General features: G+C 35.8%; 1 protein-coding gene across 1 annotated transcript in view; it reads left to right on the top strand.

Annotated features, from left to right (window-relative positions):
- The first annotated feature begins 4,627 nt into the window (after window positions 1-4,627).
- The window catches only part of OLFM3 (olfactomedin 3), a 224,304-nt gene continuing 206,946 nt past the window's right edge, over window positions 4,628-21,985 (top strand). The window contains exon 1 of the mRNA XM_027536369.1: window positions 4,628-5,137. Within this exon, the coding sequence (XP_027392170.1) occupies window positions 5,069-5,137 (69 nt within the window). The 5' untranslated portion in view covers window positions 4,628-5,068. The remainder of the gene's footprint in view (window positions 5,138-21,985) is intronic.

A 21,985-nucleotide genomic window follows, 5' to 3' on the forward strand; every position in this document is an offset into this window, starting at 1 on the left:
AATTCCAGTTTCTATCACCAAGTTACTACCCTGCCCCTATCCTTATTTTGGGTTGGGATATCAAGATACCAACACCTCTGCAAGAATGGTTTAGGCAAAAGAAATGCTATTAAAGATGTTTAATGGTCTTCTATGTCCTCTTTAAGAGAGGAAGAATGTTAAGGGAACTACACAAATTAAATTTTACTCAATTATTGGGAGACAACGGTTAGAAAAGACTGGAGAAAAGGCAAAAGACCATATTATGCAGGGACCTGGATTAGTCATTTTAAGGAGCTCACATTTGATTGTATAGAAGATAGGGAGATGTTGAAGGCCTTTAATCTGAGAAACAGCATGGCCAAATTAGTCTTTAAATCAACCATCTCAGGTGTTATGTAGATGATAAATTGCAGATTGAAGTAGAAGACAGACAATGCCTGTGACAGAGTTGGGTCCTTGCAACAAGGATCATTTGGCAGACACAAGAAGATGGTCATCTGTATGATGACCAGAAAGCAGACCCTCTCCTGACACCAAATCTGGACTTCCAACCTCCAGAACTAATAACAGAATTCCCAGTCTTCAATTCATGGCTTCCCAGAAGAAAGACTCAAAATCCAGATTTCTTCAGAGAACTATGACCATGTGGCTAAATTCTGGCCAGTGAGATAAGAGAAGAAACGATGTGCCTTAAAAGAGAAATACTTGACCCAACCTTTTCCTCTGCCACACAGACAGAAGATAAACTAAGGTCACAGAGTGGCTGGAAGAGACTTGATTCTTAATGTGCAGAGCTGCTTGGAGAGAGAGAAAGTAACGCTCTTAACCGCTACTATATGGATTTAAACAAAAGTAAAAGAGAAAGAAATACTTATGGTAAAACAAGGGAAAGAAATCACTGTTATAATTCAGATCATATAAAATAAGATCTTGACCTAAGTATACATGGAGAAGTAGGAAGGACTTCAGAGATATTATGGAGAAAATTTAACAGCATTTTTGATGGATTGAATGCAGGGATAAAGATGAGGGAGGAATCAAGTGTGACTTCCATTCTTCTTGCTCTGAAATGGAAATAAAAATGTGCTAAAAGTTAATATGATAGAGGGAAAATATAGGTTTGACTCACTGAGTTTGAAGTTCCTATAAGAAATTAAGTTAGTGACATCCAGCAAATCTTGGCTATATAAATGTGCATGGAGGAGCTAGGGCTGGAAATTCACTAATTCACTAACCCATTAATGATTAAGTGGCTACCCAGCCCCAGGAACTACTTTAGGTGACAGATTTAAAGCAGAACCCTTCCTTGTGGAAGAAGGGACAATAAAAGGGACAGACAGTAAATATTAATATAGTAAATAATAAATAGAGAATAATTAAGGTACTATTTTGATAGACTAGTTAGGAAGGGTAGGGGATCTAGATGGGAAAGACTTAAAAGCAAGCAAGGGAAAGGTACCTCAAGAGAATAAAAAAGAAGAGAGCAAAACATAAAAATGTGACAGTACTCTGCTAGGTCAAGGACCTTAGGAAATGAATCAAAGACTGTTTTCATTTATATAATGAAAGGTGAAATTTTTCTCAAGTGTTTATATAACTACAGGATTATTGTAGGATAACCCTTTTTAAAAGTGTTTTTCTAAAATAACTGTCATCAATATTAAATGACAGATAAAAATCAAAGTAGGGAACAGCATTTCTTAGCATAATGAAACATCTCTGGAATTCTGAAACAGTATAAACATATATGAAAGAAGCATATCATACAAGTTTCTTATCAAAAGACTAACACATAAAATTATTATGCTAATAATATAATCCATATTATTAAGAATTTACATATGTAATATTGGACATACATTTTTTTAAAGTTTTATTCTATATTCTGCATGTGTACGTGAACAATATAAACTTATTTTTAGGTGTGACTTCATAGACGAAAGTGTTAGTTGTTCAGCCGTGTCTAACTCTTTGTGACCTTATGGACTGTGGCTCATCAGGCTCCTCTGTCCATGGAATTCTCCAGGCAAGAATACTGGAGTGGGTAGACATTCCCTTCTCCAGGAGATCTTCCTGAACCAGGGATCGAAACCAGGTTTCCTGCATTGCAGGTGGATTCTTTACTATGTGAGCCACTAGGGAAGCCCTGTAGAAAATACTGGCTAAAAATTTTTAAAGCACTTTATAAATTTCAAAGCAATTTTACACCCATTGTAAATATAGAAGATCAACTTCAGTTAGATACATAAATATCAAATATTTTCTCATGTAGGACACAATATATAAGGAGTTTCATGGACTTTCTAAAAGGAGGAATGCTGTATGAATCGCTATGTACATATGATCTGGCCTACAATATTGTCAAACTGACTTATGGAACTATAAGAAAGCTTTACTACAAAATAAATGACTAACAGAAACAATAGAGTTATATTTTAGAAAAATGTGCAGTTTTATTTGAGTATTTTTTAAATACAGAGGCAGTAGTAGACTATTGCTTACATTTAGCTACAGCTTTTGCTTTTCAGTGGCACGTTCAATAATTTTTGGTTTATTAATGAGCTTGAGTGTTCTCTACAAAGGAATAAGCTTCTCTTATAGAAAGTATTTTTTATATATGCCAAAATCATCTGTTTTCATCTGTAATACAATTATCATCCATTGTTTACTTCAGATATTAAAATATTATCATCTTGTATCACGTTTTCATAGAATTTGTCTTATTAACTGCTTGTCACAAATGAAATTCCAGTACAATGAAATAAAGGGAAATAGAGTTGAAAGGAAAAAATGTGCTTATGTAGGAGTTCTTGTACAGTCATTAATATTGTGAACCATATATGAGATCAGAATAATTTTTATTCCCAGAAAAAAGCATTGATGTCATTAAAAGAATAGCAGTTGATCTTGAGGTGATAAAAATTGACATGATGGTTTTCATATTTTGTGTGCCTGTTAAATACAGCTTCCTGTACTCAAAATACAGCTTCCTGTACTCAAAATAATCATGCTGCACTGACTACTGAGAGGTGGAGATTGAAAAAAATCTGTAGAAGATATTTTGAGAAGAGAGAAAAGCACGTGTAACAACAGTCAAACAATCATGTTGTATTAAGTACAGGTAATAAAAATGCACTATTATAATCACCAAGCTACTGTACCTCTAAAAGCTCATTTTTAAATTGTGCAATGATTTGAAAGGTTTGAAAATGGGTGCAGAATAAAATTTCCAACAGTTTTTATTGTATGGGTCACTGAAAAATACTCTATACTGATTTACCTTTGATAGATGGATAAAGAAACAAACGTAAAAAGAGAAAAACAGCCTTAAACATGCTCTAGGAAGTTATTCCAAAGAGTGTCAGACATAACTCTGAATTTTTATCTATTACCTCCATAGAAAAGTTCTGTTTTCTGTTTAGGCTAGGAAATAATGGAAATTTCAATCTGTGGTTGATTGTCAGGGTTATTATTAAACTAAAAACCCTCAAATAATTCCACTTCCTTTCTGTTATTCTGCAATCTCTTTTTCTGATACATCTCTTCAAAAGAAATTTTCAAATTTATTTCTCATTACTTTTCATAGGAAAAAAAGCCTCAAGATATCACACAAACTTGCACACATATTCACAATATCAGGGTAAAAACAGGTGTAATATGATGCAAATCTTTAGGGATTATAACTTTGAAAAGTATTTGAATCCTAATAGAGATTTCTTTAATTAAAGAAGTCTTCAGTAAAAGTTTGTAGAGATTTTATACACAGTATGTGTCTGATGTCTCAAACAATTTATCCACTCTTTAATGTGGAATAAACGCTCATATTTCCAGTTCACATGCTGTAAGTCTTAAGAAATATAACTTCTAGAAAAATCAACAGAAAACATAACTCAAGTCGTATTAAAGGCATAATTGTAAGAGAGAGTGGTTGTCAACTCTTCCCCATCTTTTTATCTTATGGAAAATATTTACTTTTTCCAACTACTAAAACAAAGCTTTTTGAGTACAGTTAAATAACTCAGGGTATATGAGAGAGTTAGTTTGTCATTTACTCTCTCTGCTCCTGTGAGGCAGCTAGTCTGCCTCTTTTCTTGAGCTCTAGAACACAAGTATTTGGAAGCTTAGAAATAATGCTTTTCCCATCCCACTGTCCATCAATCACTGAATTCTAATCTACCTCAGGCATAAACACAATCAGATTGACAAGGATATTATTTTTCTGGGAATGACTGTGTATGAGGGGCCGAAATTTCAGGTGTATAGGGTCACTAGTAGAATATCTCATTTACATGTTAAAAAAAAAACTCTTCATTTATTTATGCGTAGCTTTTTCAGATGATCAAAAGCCCTAGATAGATTAAAAACACATGAATTCCTAACCAAATATATTATATATGCATATATAATAGCTACGGACTGTGTGCTTTGAGAAGAAAATACACATTGATAGTCTGCATTGCAAACTTTCTTTAAAGGACTAAATATGGTATCAGGTCCTCTGTAAATGACAGGAGACGATTTGTTTCATAATCCTTTATCTAGCTGACTACTTCTCTGCAGATGAAGATGCCAGCAAATGCTGAACTGGAACAGGAGAGTCAATCCTTGTTTGGTAACAAATTCCTCGCAAAATATCTCCCCAAGCCCCCAGGAGCTGTAGTGATGTCATATCCGTTGTCCAGGTCTCCACACCTCTCTCAGCAGTTGCTCCCTTTATCTTTTTCTTGGGTCAAAACTTTTGAGGTGGGCTGGCTAGATAGCCCCGGGAGAGAGGGTAAATTGGGGCGTGAGGCTTGAAGGCGCTTCAGCACCTCGGTCAGCGCTCACCGCAGCTCAACCCACCCCTAGAGCTCCCGGACTCTCAGCTCTGAGAATGCCTGCGGAATGATCGCCCCCCAGGGCGGCTGCCGCTGCTGCCGCTACTGCTGTCGCTGCTGTTGCTACTGCTACCGCTCCTGCCACTGCCTCTTTCTCCACTCTGCTCTGACTGGCAGGCAGAAAGTGCAACTGACGAAGGAAAGGTCTCTGCAGTGAGAGTGGAGTGCCTACATAAAAGAGTAAAGAGGGGGCAAAAACGCAGATCAGAATGCAGGCGACGTCCAACCTACTCAATCTCCTGCTGCTGTCTTTGCTTGCTGGATTAGATCCTTCCAAGGTACGGGCAATATTTTAACTCTTGTTTGAAATAAATGTGCAATATGTAACAGACCGGACAAAAATGCATTAATTATGCAAAAAAAAAAAAAAAAAAGGAAAGAAAGAAAAGAAACATTAAAGACAGCTTTTCTAGAAAGCCTGTGATGCCTGGCGTATCCCACTGCTTGGAAGATACAAGGTGAACTACCCGAGGAATAGCTCCTCAAGGTAGAGTCCTGGAGAGAGGGGGGAGGGACCAGGAGCGAATATAACGTGTACTGGCAGCGGGCAATGCGGCTCTCCGGAGAATTTAGCTTATTTGATATCCAAGAGCTTAACGTTCTCTTCTGAAGTCGGACGGGTAATGCAAAGGAGTTGGCAGTTAAAATAATGCAGTTTGTAATCATGTTTAGGAGATGTGAACCTTTTCTTTGTTGAAAGGAGAGAAGCGTTTTCCAGCTGATTCTGGTAAATAATACTCCCGTAGCAGACGTGCTGCAGTTTGTGTCCAAAACATTTGGGATGCTGCTGGTAACACGCACGGCAGAGCAGCAGAGCTCTACTCCCTGCCATGGCTGAGAGGCAGTGGGCAAAGGGGCTTGTGTTTGTTTCTTTCTTTTCATTAAGGAAATTAGAGAGCACTGAGAAAGTTCTGATTACCAGTGTTAAGAAACAGGAAGTGAGAAACCTTTGAAACTAAGGAGTGGAATAGGAAGGATGTGTCCTCTCAGAGCTGTTGAACTCTGAAAATTATCCAGTACTGGCAATTAAAGTGAACGCTAACCTCTTTTGATAAAAAGTCAGGAAATATGGAGAAATATTTTCAGCAATATATAAGAAAAGTGTTGAGGATAAAGTGAGATAATTTGAGAGCATCAGCATTCTAATAAAACTGTAATTATCTGGAATAAGATACAAGGCATCTAGTAAAAAGAGTAAGGGAATACAATTTCAAAAACTATTTTATTTAACTGGTTAAGAATAATTTGACACAATAGGAAAAATGATGTGATGTGACAAAGTTATATTTTTGAATATAGTAAAGTTATTTTAAAATAACCATGTAGTGCAGAGAAATTGTTTCTTTTCACAATTGAATAGAACTAAGCATAGCCTAATATTGTGGTTGACTGAATATTTCTAGGCCTAAATAAGTACATAGTGAAAATTTAGAATCATGTCATACATACATATAATTATTTCTGCACACTTTTCATATTTAAAGACCTGATGAGAATAAAATAATTTTCTTTTAAAGTTATGGTTATGCTGATCAACACTGTGAAATTTTCATGTAGTATATTGTCTTAATGATCTTAATGGAATATTTTATACACTAAGGTATAGCTTTAAAGCATTTTACATCCAGGTACAAAGTGCTGATTTTGCTTTCATATTTTTTAATCTTTTTTTTTCCATTTTTTTCTATGGATTTATGGTGACACATTACTTTGCCATACTTATATTCATTACAGCTCCGAATACATTCTATTATATAATTCATTTGGAATATTCTTGGTAATACATTTTTAAAAAGCAAAGCTAATTACTGAGTTATTACATTAAAAAAATCATTAGACTTAAAGTAAACTTTGTAATTCTTTAAAATGATTTCATAATGCAGAGTTTTACTAACAACTGCATGTTCATTTGATTTTTATGATATCTTTAATGCATAAATATCTTCATTTCTGTATCCCATTCTTCCCCAAATTAAAAATATATATAAGAAGAGCTTCTGATAAATACTGAGATAAATCCTCCAAGTAAATGATCCTTTTTTAGTTAACATGATCTTCTAGTATTGATAAGTTTATTTCCATGTATTCAACAACAGAAAACTTTCCTTCAGACTTAATTCTGGCTGTTTGATACAACAGAGCTGAGAAATCTAGAAAAGAAAAGGCAAACATTAACTTTTCAAACTGTCCTTTTCAGCTTCTAGATATTGCAATGCAGTGTGCAAAGAACACCAGATGGGTATTTGCTCTACACCATATATGACAATATAGAGAATATTAAAATGTTCATAGCAAGTGATTTTAATGTTGTAGTCTTTGGACAGTAGACACATTTTGCTTCAAAAAAGTGAACATGTTATGTTTTATCAAACTTTTAAGAATCAACACACTATATCATCTCTCCTCCCCAAAATCACAAATGGTACCACTGAATTCTCAGAATGATTGTCAATTAGGTTATGAAATAGAAATTATATCAAATGTTATTTTTTTACTAACTATATATTTTAGATAATAAAATAAGCATCCATAATGTAAATTGTTTGGTAAAATTGAAATTAAATTCTAATAATACAATAGCACACAAGACCAGTTTGTGGACAAATAAGTAATAATTAAGTGATGAAACTTAAACATAGAAAAATTCTAAATAGCTAATTTTTTAATATTTTAACATGTCAGGGCTGATATATTTCAAAATCATATTTTCAAATAAATCCATTTAAGTATTCTTCTCTATTATTACATTTTTCATTTATACTATATATAAATCATGCATGAATACACACAAATTGGCAAAATAGGAGAGCTATTAAAATGGAATAGACTTTTTTTAGGTAAAATATTATCACATATAACAAATATTAGAGAACTAAATTTTAGAGCATGCTTATTATATATTAATTTGTCTGGAAAAAAAGGCCTTCTAACAATAGTACCAATTCCATTTCATAGAAGATATATTTATGTTTATAATCATTCTTCCTGAGATTGAAACTTACAGATCATATATGACTTTATAAAGTGCTTAGATATCGCCATCTTATGGTAAGATAAATTACTTGAAAATCAATTTTATATTTAAATTAAAAAAAACATTTATTATCATCGGATGAACTTACTTTCAGCATGCATTTACTTTCTTTTCTCTCATTTAATATACCAGAAAATTGGTAAGATTAGTATTTTCTTTCAGTAAAGGAATGCAATTCAATACTAATCAATTATTTGTATTTTATATAGACATTATCTATTTCCTCTCAAAAAAATCATGAGAATCATGTTTTCTTAATTAAAATCTTATTAACAACGTTCCAGTTCCATTCAGAAAAACTCAAGGGTGTATCACTTTGCTTATTTTAAGAGCTATCAAATAATTTTGCTTGTAATGGAGTATCTGAACTACAGGCAATGTGCCAAATCATCATTCATTCAATAAATAAAGAAAAACCTGAAGCTTGTAAGAATTCAATTATTGCAGAGAAAGGACTATTTCTGTGTAGGAAATTCCTGAGGGCGGCTGCTAGATGGCATCTCTGTGCTTTTAAACTGAAGGCACAGAGTTTAGTAATGACCTTGATAGTAGGAGAGTGAACCTCTTTTTCTTTTACAAGAATATCTTTAGCAGACCATTATTTGAACATCATAACAAAACAGTAATCCCTTGAAACAGAACCATGAATTTCTCTTCTCTGCAATGCTGAATTATAAAGAAAGAGCTATAAACGTGACTGTGCAGATTTCAAACAGAACATTTATACCAGGTTCAGACACTTGGGGAGCAGTTAAAAAGAGGTGACATAGGCATAGCCACACATTGCAGTGACTGTTAATACTTTAAAGCAGTCATACTTGTGTGATAAATATATTGCAAAATGCCCTAGTATGCTTAGACTGAGAAAGCATTCACTATGTCCTTACCTAGAAATATTTTAAAGAACTTATTACCATGGTACTTGCTGACACCACAGACATAAAATGAAACAATGATTCAGCAATAATCCTCAACACAAACTGTTTTTCCTCTCCAAAACAACTTGGCCCATTAGAACTCTTGCTTTAAATAAAACAGTTGTGTTAAGCCATATAAACATGATAGGAAGTAAGAGAATTTCAATAATTATATTGTTATATCTTCATAACATAAGATGTTATGTGCCTACGTAAAAGTGCCTTTGTATTTTGGTATTGCTAAAGAAAATTATCAAAGACCTAAATTGGCTAGGGGTGGCTTCAGTATATAAATCTAGTTAAAGTTCATGTTTTTGTAGCTTTTAAATGAAAATGATAACAGCAAAAACAGCAAGAGAAATAAATTGAGATCAGTATCAATTTGCTTTAAAAGTCATCTTTTAAAGGTGACTTAAAAATCTATCTTCTCCTGTAACTCCTGTTTGCCAGACACATCCTCTATACAACAGGATCAACTCATATTAGAACAGAAAATACTAATCGATAGAATCTGGCAGGGACCTGTAATTACACACCAATAAACTCTGGTATGGTAAAAAAGTGAAAAGTTCAATACAGTCCATCTATGTTTTGAAAAAGTAAATGACTTCCTTACTCCCATTCTATAACACCCTTCTTAACACAATTAAACGTTTATTTTGAAATGTAAATATTCTTTCTTACTCTTTCAGTAACTTGACAAGGTTAAAATGGTACTGCTCGCCTTTATTTTTCTTTGAAAATTCTTTTTTTTTCATCATTTTTTTAAAATTTTATTTTATTTTTAAACTTTACATAATTGTATTAGTTTTGCCAAATATCAAAATGAATCCACCACAGGTATACATGTGTTCCCCATCCTGAACCCTCCTCCCTCCTCCCTCCCCATACCATCCCTCTGGGTCGTCCCAGTGCACTAGCCCCAAGCATCCAGTATCGTGCATCGAACCTGGACTGGCAACTCGTTTCTTACATGATATTTTACATGCTTCAATGTCATTCTCCCAAATCTTCCCACCCTCTCCCTCTCCCACAGAGTCCATAAGACTGTTCTATACATCAGTGTCTTTTTTGCTGTCTCGTACACCGGGTTATTGTTACCATCTTTCTAAATTCCATATATATGCGTTAGTATACTGTATTGATGTTTTTCCTTCTGGCTTACTCCACTCTGTATAATAGGCTCCAGTTTCATCCACCTCATTAGAACTGATTCAAATGTATTCTTTTTAATGGCTGAGTAATACTCCATTGTGTATATGTACCACAGCTTTCTTATCCATTCATCTGCTGATGGACATCTAGGTTGCTTCCATGTCCTGGCTATTATAAACAGTGCTGCGATGAACATTGGGGTACACGTGTCTCTTTCCCTTCTGGTTTCCTCAGTGTGTATGCCCTCTGTAATTTTCTAACAGTTCTCTTTAGAAAATAAGTATTGTGATGACCCATTCTCTGTTGGGATGGAAAGCAGCACCAGAGTGAGAAGCAAAGGGGTCAGGATTCCAGACAAGACCCTCATTTTTCATCCCAACTTTGCCATTCTTATGTATATATGTGTGTGTTTATTACATATGTGCTCATGCTTGGTCACTAAGTTGTGTTCTACCCTTTGTGACCCCGTGGACTGTAACTCATGTAATTTTCCAGGCAATAACACTGAAGTGGGTTGCCATTTCCTATTTCAGTTACATATATATAATATAATAAATATACACACATATATAACTTTGTGAAGCTTTGATCTCAGTGCTCTCACCTGTAAAAATGAGAAGCTGACATGTTCTTTTAATTTACCTAGGAGTATAGTTGATTTACAGTGTTGTGTATATGTTCTATATATCAGCTCATTTGTATCATTTGTTTTAGATTTCACATGTAGCTGATATCATATGATATTTACTTTTTCTAATTTCACTCAGTATATCACAATCCCTAGGTCCATCTATATTGTATCAAATGGCAATATTTCAGTCTTTTTAATGGCTGAGTAATATTCCATTGTATATATGTACCACATTTTTTATACATTCCTCTTTGATGGACATTTTAGGTTACTTCCATGTCTCGGATATTATAAATAATTCTGCAATGAACTTTGGAGTGCATGTTTCTTTTTAAATTATAGCTTTCTCTGGATATATGCCCAGGAGTGGGATAGCTGAATCATATGGTGGCTTTGTTTTGTTTTTTTTTCTCCATACTGGCTATACCAATTTACATTGTCACCAAGAGAATAAGAGGGTTCCCTTTTTTCCATACCCATTCCAGCATTTGCTGTTTGCAGACATTTTGATGATGACCATTCTGACCTCTGTGAAGTGATACTCCATTGTATTTTTAATTTTTATTTCTCTAATACTTAAGAATGTTGAGCACCTTTACATGTGCTTCTTGGCCATCTCTGTATGTCTTCTTTGGAAAAAAAATGTCTATTTAGATCTTCTGCCTTTTTTTGGATTGGGTCGTTTGTTTTTATGATATTGACCTGCATAAGCTGTTTGTATATTTTGGAGCTTAAGCCCTTGTTGGTCACTTCATTTGCAAATATTTTCTCCTATTCTGTAGGTTGTCTTTTGTTTCACTTATGGTTTCCTTTGCTGTGGAAAAGATCTTAAGTTTAATAAGACTCTATTTATTTTTATTTCCATTACCTAAGGGGTGGATCCAAAAAGATATATGCTGTGATTTATGGCAAAGTGCATTCTTCCTATGTTTTCCTCTAAGAGTTTTATAGTATCTGGTCTTACATTTAGGTCTTTAATCCATTTTGAGTTTAACATTTGTGTATGGTGTTAGAGAATGTTCTAATTTTGTTTATTTACACATAGCTCTCTAGTTTTTCCCAGTGCTACTTATTGAAGAGACTGTCTTGTCTCCATTGTATATCCTGTCTCCTTTGTCATAGATTAATTGATCATAGGTGTATGAGTTCAGGTATGGGCTTTCCGTCCTGTTACATTGATTTATATGTTTGTCTTTGTGCCAGTATCATACTTTTTTTTTTTTTTTTACTGTAGCTTTACAGTATAGTCTGAAGTCAGGGAGCCTGATTCCTCCAGTTCCATTTGTCTTTCTCAAGGTTCCTTTGGCTATTTGAGGTTTTTTTGTGTTTCCTGGGCTCCAAAATCACTGCATATGCTGATTGTTGCCATGAAATTAAAAGACACTTACTCCTTGGAAGGAAAGTTATGACCAGCCTAGACAGCATATTAAAAAGCAGAGACATTACTTTGTCAACAAAGGTCCGACTAGTCTAGGCTACAGTTTTTCTAGTGTAGGGATGTGACAGTTGGACTATAAAGAAAGCTGAGCACCGAAGAATTGATGCTTTTGAACTACGGTGTTGGAGAAGACTCTTTGAGAGTGCCTTGGATTGCAAGGAGATGTAACCAGTCCATGCTAAAGGAGATCAGTCCTGGGTATTCATTGGTAGGACTGATTTTGAAGCTGAAACTCCAATACTTTGGCCACCTGATGTGAAGAGCTGACTCATTGGAAAAGACCCTGATGCTGGGAAAGATTGAGGGCAGGAGGAGAAGGGGACAACAGAGGATGAGATGGTTGGATGGCATCATGGACTCGATGGACATGGGTTTGGGAGGACTCTAGGAGTTGGTGATGGACAGGGAGGCCTGGCGTGCTATGGTTCATGGGGTCGCAAAGAGTCGGACATGAGTGAGCAACTGAACTGAACTGTGTCTTCATACAAATATGACGCTATACACAGAATGCTATTAGAGCTCATCAATGAATTTGGTAAAGCTGTAGGATACAAAATTAATAAAAAAATATCTCTTGCATTTCTATACACTAACAAGGAAACAATCCTATTCACTGTCATATCAAAAAGAATAAAATACCGAGGAATAAACCTACCTAAGGAAATGGCAACCCACTCCAGTGTTCTTGCCTGGAGAATCCCATGGACTCCTGGTGGGCTCCAGTCCATGGGGTCGCAAAAAGTTGGACACGACTGAGCAACTAATACACAAGGTGGCGAAAGACCTGTACTCTGAAAACTATAAGACCCTGATGAAAGAAATTGAAGATGACATAAGCAGATGGAAAGATATATCATGTTCTTGGATTTAAAGAATCAATATTATCAAAATGACTACACTGCCCAAAACAATCTGCATGTTCAATGCATATCTTATCAAATTATCAATGGCATTTTTTGCATTCAGTTCAGTTCAGTCACTCAGTCGTGTCTGACTCTTTGCAACCCCATGAATTGCAGCACTCCAGGCCTCCCTGTCCGCATTACTAGACAAAAAATCTACATATTCTTGAGACTTCTTTGTTAAATTCTAGAATAGCTCCATGCTATGGTCTGTATGCCTGTGCCCCCTCCCCTTCCCACAAGTCATAAATTGAAGCCTAATCCCAAGGTGATGATATGAAAATGGGGCATTTGGGAGGTGATGAGATCATTAACATGGAGTCCTCATGAATGAGATTAAAGTTATTATACAAGAGGCCACAGGGAGATAGTTCACTCTTTCAACCATGTGAGAATGTAAGAAGTCTGGGACCTGGAAGAAGGAACTCAACTGATCAGCTGTAACATTGATCTTGAACTTCCGGCCTTCAGAATTGTGAAAAGTAAGTATCTGTTTACAAGACGCCCAGTCTGGGTTATTTTGTTATAGTAGTCCAAACAGACTAAGATATTCTATTTAATAACGTGTGACCACTCATTAAAAATTAGATTTTTTTTGTAGAGTCTAGCTTGTAAGATCACAAATTTTGAGAGACCTGAAGGCTGCACTCCTGACCTAGTCACCTCCTAATGGCCCCGTTTCTTTATATCATCACTTTGGGCATTAGGATATCATCTCATGAATTTAGGGAGAGAGAAACATTCAGACCACAGCAGTAATGGAGAAATGACCACTTCTATAAACATAATTTTCTTTTCTCTTGGATTGTCTTCCACTTCCTCTGTTTATATTGGTTCCCTTGCTTTTCTCAATAGAGACTTTACTATAAACTCCTTATAAAGACTTGACCCTAAATTAGACACAATAACATTTCTCCTGATTTGCACATCCAAATAAAAGTCCACCTAAGTGATTCAAGAATTGATTATTTCATACAAAGGGTAAAAATAGATGAGAGCAATCATATAATATCTAGATAGACCCTATCCATGACCAACTATTATTTAAGAAATATAGTATTTCAAAAACACCTGCAAACCGTACTGCGGTGACGTTTAAAACACATGTTACTTAGACTGAAAGCCATTCTTGAGAAAGGGGGGGGGGTGGTTTCCAAGATACAGAAATAAAGTAAGAGCAATTTGATCAACAGTGCCAATAATATAAATGGTGCTAATATTAATAAAAATACTCAAAAATGTTTTCAAAAGAATATAGTTTTCTAAAAACACTTATCTTTTGCTCTTTAAAAGGTTCAGGATGCAGAACACGTGTATACCTGTGGCAGATTCATTTCAATATTTGGCAAAACTAATACAATTTTGTAAAGTTTAAAAACAAAATAAAATTTAAAAAAAAAAATAAATAAATAAAAACAAGGTGTTGTAAAGCATATATCACAAAGTTATGCCTCCTGTCATTCTCATACCAAGCTTTCAGAAGAATAAAAATAATACCAGAAAAAGGGATCACAGACACTGCTATGTTCTTGCTTTTGCCTCTCCCTGGAAAGCTCTATCCTTCTTCCCCTTGTCAAAATTTACCTACATTTTAAGATGCAACTTAAAATGTCACTTCTTCCAGAAATCCTTTCCTGACACTCTCTGCACCCCAGGAGGAGGTAATCCTGATAAACTAAGAACTCTTATAAGAAAAGAATCATGTTTTATTTATCTTTGCATCTACAGCCGCTGGCACTGTGTTTGACACAGAATAGGTGTTCAGTGAACACAGAATAAATTGGATTTCTCCTCTTCCTAGACTTGTAAAACACTCTCTCCAATCACCCTTATTATACTTACCACTTTCTTTAAAACAACAAACAAATTAAAAAAAAAAAAAACAACTGGGTATTTACCATAATGTGTTTTCCCTACTAAATTATAATGTAGCTGAGGACAGGCTCTGTGTCATTTGTGGTCATGATTTTATCCTTTCCTATCTATCAACTAGCACAGTGCCTGTTCAGATATGGAATTTGTCAACATTTACTGAATGAGCAAATGAAGAAATGAAGCAAAAACCTTAAAGTCCTAGGTTAAATGACTCAAATCTGTGTTCTTTATCCATGTGCTCATTAGATAATATCTTAAGGGTAGGGAAGTAAGATTAATTTTAAGAACCTTGTTTTTTAAGGGCTTGGAACTAATACCAGGTTATTTATATTGAAGAATGCTGCAAGATTATTATCTTTTTAATTTTTTGATTAATTTCCTGTCCTATATCCCTATCCTTTAGTTCAGTTCAGTTCAGTCACTCAGTCGTGTCCAGCTCTTTGTGACCCCATGAACTGCCGCACACCAAGCCTCCCTGTCCATTACCAACTCCCAGAGTTCACTCAGACTCACATCCATCGAGTCGGTGATCCCATCCAGCCATCTCACCCTCTGTCCTCCCCTTCTCCTCCTGCCCCCAATCCCTCCCAGCATCAGTCTTTTCCAATGAGTCAACTCTTTGCATGAGGTGGCCAAAGTACTGGAGTTTCAGCTTTAGCATCGTTCTTTCCAAAGAACACCCAGAACTGATCTCCTTTAGAATGGACTGGTTGATCTCCTTGCAGTCCAAGGGACTCTCAAGAGTCTTCTCCAACACCACAGTTTAAAAGCATCAGTTCTTCTGTGCTCAGCCTTCTTCACAGTCCAACTCTCACATCCATACATGGACTACTGGAAAAACCATAGCCTTGACTATTGGTAGGTCATCCTAAAATGGGGAATATTTATTTCTTCTAAATGTATATCATCACCCATTCATCCTCCTTCCTTCTGCTTACAGACACTCAGGTTATGAAAATTAAGAATATAATCTATATTTCTTCTACTTTACTCTTAAAAATCAAAGTTATATCACTAAGAAAGCTATAACAATCCAGTTGGGGACATACAGTGACACACACACACGAAATGTAAAAACACATAAGCTCATGTCATATCCCAAGCATTACAACATATTTAACATTTATTTTGTATCATTCCTTTTCATTAGCTTTTGAATATTTAATGAAAAATAGAGTGAATGACTATGTTTCTACTGTCTTTATCAAACAACATTCAAAACTAAATGTACTTCTAGATTTATATGAAATATAAAGGCCATCTATTTTAATTTTTCATAACGGCAAAAATTGCCTCTAGCATAACCGATAGATGGTTGGCTAGCTTGTGTCTATATGTTTTTAGACAAATAGCTCAGTCTATTTGGTAGTAATATAGTATCCATGTAATTATACTATTTTTAATTGAAAATAACAAATTTTTATTGAGTTATGACTTAGAATGATATTTTCCAATAATGAGCTATGGTTCTTTAGGTTGCTAAATATAGTAAGAAAAAAAAAAAAAGAAACGTGAACTGTAGTAGACAGAATAAGGTCCTCCCAATAATGTTCATATCCCAATCTACAGATCTTGTGAATATGTTACTTTACATAACTAAAGGGAATTTGCGTATTTGACTAAATAAAGAGTCTTCAGATGGGAAGATTACCCTGAATTTTCTGATGGGATCATGTAACCAAAACATTCCTTTGCAAAGCAAAGAAAACTATAAACAAAACAAAAAGACAACCCACAGAACAGGAGAAAATATTTGTAAATGAAGCAACCGACAAGGAATTAAGCTCCAAAATTCACACAGAGTTCATTCAGCTCCATACCTGACAATTGTAATCCCTTATGATCATACAGTAGAAATGACAAATAGAGACAAGGGATTAGATCTGACAGATAGAGGGCCTGAAGAGATGTGGATGGAGGTTCATAACATTGTACAGGAGTCTATGATCAAAACCATCTCCAAGAGAAAGAAATGCAAAAAGGCAAAATGGTTGTCCAAGGAGGCCTTACAAATAGCTGAGACAAGAAGAGAAGTGAAAGACAAGAAGAATAGGAAAGATACACCCATCTGAATACAGAGTTCCCAAAAATAGCAAGGAGAGATAAGCAAGCCTTCCTAAGTGATCGATACAAAGAAATATGAAAACAATAGAATGGGAAAGACTAGAGATCTCTTCAAGAAAATTAGAGATACCAAGGGAACATTTCATGCAAAGATGAGCACAATAAAGGACAGAAACAGTATACATGTAACAGAAGCAGTAGATATTAAGAAGAGGTGGCAAGAATACACAGAAGGACTATACAAAAAAGATCTTCATGACCGAGATAACCACGGTGGTATGATTACTCACCTAGCACCAGACATCCTGAATATGAAGTCAAGTGGACCTTAGTAAGCATCACTACAAACAAAGCTAGTGGAGGTGATGGAATTCCAGCTGAGCTATTTCTAATCCTAAAAGATGATGCTGTGCAAGTGCTGCACTCAATATGCCAGCAAATCTGGAAAACTCAGCAGTGGCCACAGGACAGGAAAAAGTCAGTTTTCATTCCAAACCCAAAGAAAGGCATTGCCAAAGAATTGTTCAAACTACCACACAAGTACACTCATCTCACACACTAGCAAAATTATGCTCAAAATTCTCCAAGCTAGGCTTCAACAGTACAGGAACTATGGACATCCAGATGTCTGAGCTGAATTTAGAAAAGGCAGAGGAACTAGAAATCAAATTGCCAACATCTGTTAGATCACTGAAAAAGCAAGAGAATTCCAGAAAAACATCTACTTCTGCTTTATTGACTATGCCAAAGCCTTTGACCATGTGGATTACAACAAACTGTGGAAAATTCTTTAAGAGATGGAAATCCTAGACCACCTGGCCTGCCTCCTGAGAAATCTGTATGCAGGTCAGGAAGCAACAGTTAGAACCAGACATGGAACAATGGATTGGCTCCAAACTGGGAAAGGCGTATATCAAGGCTCTATATTGTCACCCTGCTTATTTAACTTCTATGCAGAATACATCATGCAAAATGCCCGGCTGGATGAAGCATAAGTTGGGATCAAGATTGCCAGGAGAAATATCAATAACCTCAGATATGCAGATGACCCCACCTTATGGCAGAAAGTGAAGGGGAACTAAAGAACCTCTTGATGAGGATAAAAGAGGAGAGTGAAAAAGCTGGCTTAAAAACTCAACATTCAAATAACTAAAATCTTGGCATCTGGTCTCATCACTTCATGGCAGACAGATGGGGAAAAAATGGAAACAATGACAAACTTCATTTTCGTGGGCTCCAAAATCACTGCAAATTGTGACTGCAGCCATGAAATAAAAGATGATTCCTCCTTGGAAGAAAAGTTATGACAAACCTAGATAGCATATTAAAAAGCAGAGACATTACTTTGCTGACAAATGTATATATAGTCAAAGTTATTGTTTTTCCAGTAATCATATGGATGTGAGAGTTGGACCATAAAGAAAGCTGAGTGCCAAAGAACTGATGCTTTTGAACTACGGTGTTGGAGAAGACTCTTAAATGTCCCTTGGACTGCAAGGAGACCACATCAGTCAATCCCAGAGGAAACCGGTCATGGATATTCATTGGAAGGACTGATGCTGAAGCTGAAACTGCAGTACTTTGGCTACCTGATGTGAAGAACTGAATCATTGGAAAACATCTTGATGCTCGGAAAGATTGAAGGCAGGAGGAGAATGGGACAACAGAGGATGAGATGGTTGGATGGCATCACGGACTCGTTGGACATGAGTTTGTGCAAGCTCTGGGAGTTGGTGATGGACAGGGACGCCTGACGTGCTGCAGTCCATGGGGTCACAAAGAGTTGGACAGCATTGAGTGACTGAACTGAGTTTGATTCCAAAGGGAAGAAAAAAAGTTCATGTCCCAACTCAAAGGCATTTAGGGAGAAGGAATTTTCTCTTATTCATTTTTGTTGCTGTTGTTGTTGTTTTATTTAAGACCTCAACTGACTGGAAAAGACCCATCTACATCCGGGAAAGCAGTCTGCTTTACTTAGTCTACCAATTCGATTCTTAGTCTCATCCACAAACACCCTCACAGGAAGACCCAAAGTAATGTTTGGTGAAATACAGGTATACCCCATGGCCTAGTCAAGCTGACACCTAAAATTAGTCATCACAGTAGTAAAATTTTTAAAAATCTATATAGCTATATATCTAATTGTCTCTATATCATATCAATCTATCTAATCTCATGTATAGTTATCTAGCTAGTTTTGTAACCATCTACCTATTTCAATTATCAAAAGAGTAATTACTGAAATCCCAACACCTATCTTAACCCCAAGATTTCTACAATTTTATTTTGATTATCTGTCCCTGCCTTGATCATATCATGCTGATTGAACTCCCATGAAAGTCACACTGAAGATTCTTTGAATCATAGATTGTATCACCATCATCATGCATGGATATATTATTACTCAATTATTAAAATTATTGTAAATCCCTTGGTCACAAATCTGTTTTCAGGATAGTTTCCTCTTAATAAAATACAAGAAAATCCCAACATAATGTTAAAATTGAAGCCCCAAAGTTTAAATCACATAAATGGGTTGCCATGTTGTAACAAAGGTAACAAAATAACTAAAGTAATCCTGCTATAGAAGTTTGGGATTAATCACTGTTACATGATATGTGCATCACTAGGGACTTCTGAAAGACTTTTACCGTATTTGTAGAATGTTTTCCATGTACCAAGAGCTATCTGAAATCTAAAGATATAGCAGTGACCAAGAAGACAAAAGCTCTGCCCTCATAAAATTAGTCTAATAAAAAATAATAAGCAAATATATGTTTCAAAGTAATACATTCTGTAGAAGAAAAACAAAACAAAGTACAGTGATAAGCAGTGGTACATATGGGGTAGCAACAAACAGAACAGGTTCCATAGTACACATGATACTTGAGCAAAAAAATAAAGAAGGTGAGATAATAAAATACAAATATCTGCAAGAAGAGAATTCCAGGCAGAGAAAATTGTGTTCATTAAAGCAAGAGCATATATAGTAATTTTGGGGGAAAGCAAGGAGACGAGCAAACAAGAGAATTGAGCAAGTGGAAGACTAACAATGAGGCCTGATTATGTAGATCCCTGGAAGTGGTTTCACAGATTCTGAGCGGGATAGGAAAAGTCCTGTGGATTTTGAGCAAAGATGGGAATGAAATGTATTTCTCTTAAAACAATCACTTTGGCTGCTCTGTGAAGAATTTATTTCTAGTGTTAAGGGAAAAAGTAGAGAGACCATGTGACATAAAAATTAAGTTAATGTTGATGGTGGCTAGAATTTGTGAATGCACTGGAAATTGGTTATAAAAGATCTTTGACTTATGTCACTGGAGAGAAGTGTGTCCCCTGAGATACAAACAAACAAACAAACTAAAAAAAAAAAAAAAAGAAAAACCTCTGGGAGAGGAGCTTAGGAGTTTGATTTTGGACATAAGTTTTAAATGTCTATTAGACATCCAAATAGATTGTTTGAGTGTTGGGAGTTGATATCTGGAGTCAGTGGAGATGTCTGGACTGAATGTATCATTTTGGGAATCATTCATACCTATACAATATTTAAGCCCATGAAACTGGAGGGGATCACCAAGAGAAGTAGCCAGACCACTGTGCCTCAAATATTTAGAGTTTAAAAGCTGAGGGACAACCAGCAATATAAACTGAGTAGTCCACAAATAGGGGAAGATACTGTCCTGAAAACAGTGTGAAGAAAATGTCTTAAGGAGAAAGATTTATTAAATTACTAAATTATCATATGCTTCATATGGGCTAAGTAACATGAAAATTGAAAATTATTTATAGTCTTTAGAAATAGAAATCATTGATGACACCGATAAGTGGTTTCAGTAGACGGATGGTGGCAACATTCTCATTTTAATGGATTCAATAAAGCATGGAAGAAGAGCAATTTGAGATAGAGATAAATGACTTCTAGGAGTTTTGCTATGTAGAGAAGAGAAATTGGGTACACCTAGAGGAAGATACAGCATCAGACATGTTTGTTTTTTCTTGATGTCTAAAATTAGAAAAACAGCACCATATTATAATGCTGATTGGAATGACCTATGAGAGGTTGGTTTTAAATAGGAACACAGATAATTCTATGGGAAGAAGTGGAAAGGAAAAGTATGTGTGTACAAATGTTGGCAGATTAGATAAGAAAGTGCAAGCATGTGGAAGCTCTCCTGTCATTGCTTTTATCTTCTCAGTGAAATAGAAAACGCAGTCATCAGCTGGAAGTGAGAGTGAATTATTGGTATAGAGATAAAAAGAATATCCTGAAGACTGCAATTAGGAGCAAAGAGCACTTTTCCACTGCCAGATTTAGTAATAGAGGAATGTGGCAAAGGGTTTGAGCTCACTTTAGAAGCAGCTGTGCTTCTAAACTCAGAGGAAAACCTGAGATTTCAATAAAAGTAAAAAGGTGAAAGAAATTTTCAGGGAAGTGAGCAGACATGAGGGAATGTCACAGTTGATTGACTGTGAGTTTCTCACATGTTGCTGTCTGCATTAAATCAATAATGAATCTTTCATGTACATTGAAAGACAGGAAGTCTGAGTTTTCCCCAGGAACTAGTTATTTTTTTCACTGACTTTATGAAAAGGTTGGGCAAGTTCAAATATCTCCAGATACAGAAAACATACAGAGCCATAAACTAGTTGGAGGGCATTCAACAAACATTATAGTAGAAAGTAGGAAGATGTATTTGCTGCTGCTGCTGCTAATTCGCTTCAGTCGTGTCCAACTCTGTGTGATCCCATAGACGGAAGCCCACCAGGCTCCCCCATCCCTGGGATTCTCCAGGCAAGAACACTGGAGTGGGTTGCCATTTCCTTCTCCAATGAATGAAAGTGAAAAGTGAGAGGGAAGTCGCTCAGTCGTGTCCGACTCTTAGAGACCCCATGGACTGCAGCCTACCAGGTTCTGCCATCCATGGGATTTTCCAGGCAAGAGTACTGGAGTGGGGTGCCATTGCCTTCTCACTCCCTCCCGTTTTACTCTGGGTTAGATTTGTTTTAGGCGTCACATCATACTCGAGGGAAGATTCATCCATTGAGTCTTAGAAGTAGATACGGTATAACCAGGAAAGAATGGCAGAGCTAACAGCAAGCAGAGTTATAT

Source organism: Bos indicus x Bos taurus, chromosome 3, assembly GCF_003369695.1.
Source record: "Bos indicus x Bos taurus breed Angus x Brahman F1 hybrid chromosome 3, Bos_hybrid_MaternalHap_v2.0, whole genome shotgun sequence".
Lineage (NCBI taxonomy): Eukaryota > Metazoa > Chordata > Mammalia > Artiodactyla > Bovidae > Bos > Bos indicus x Bos taurus.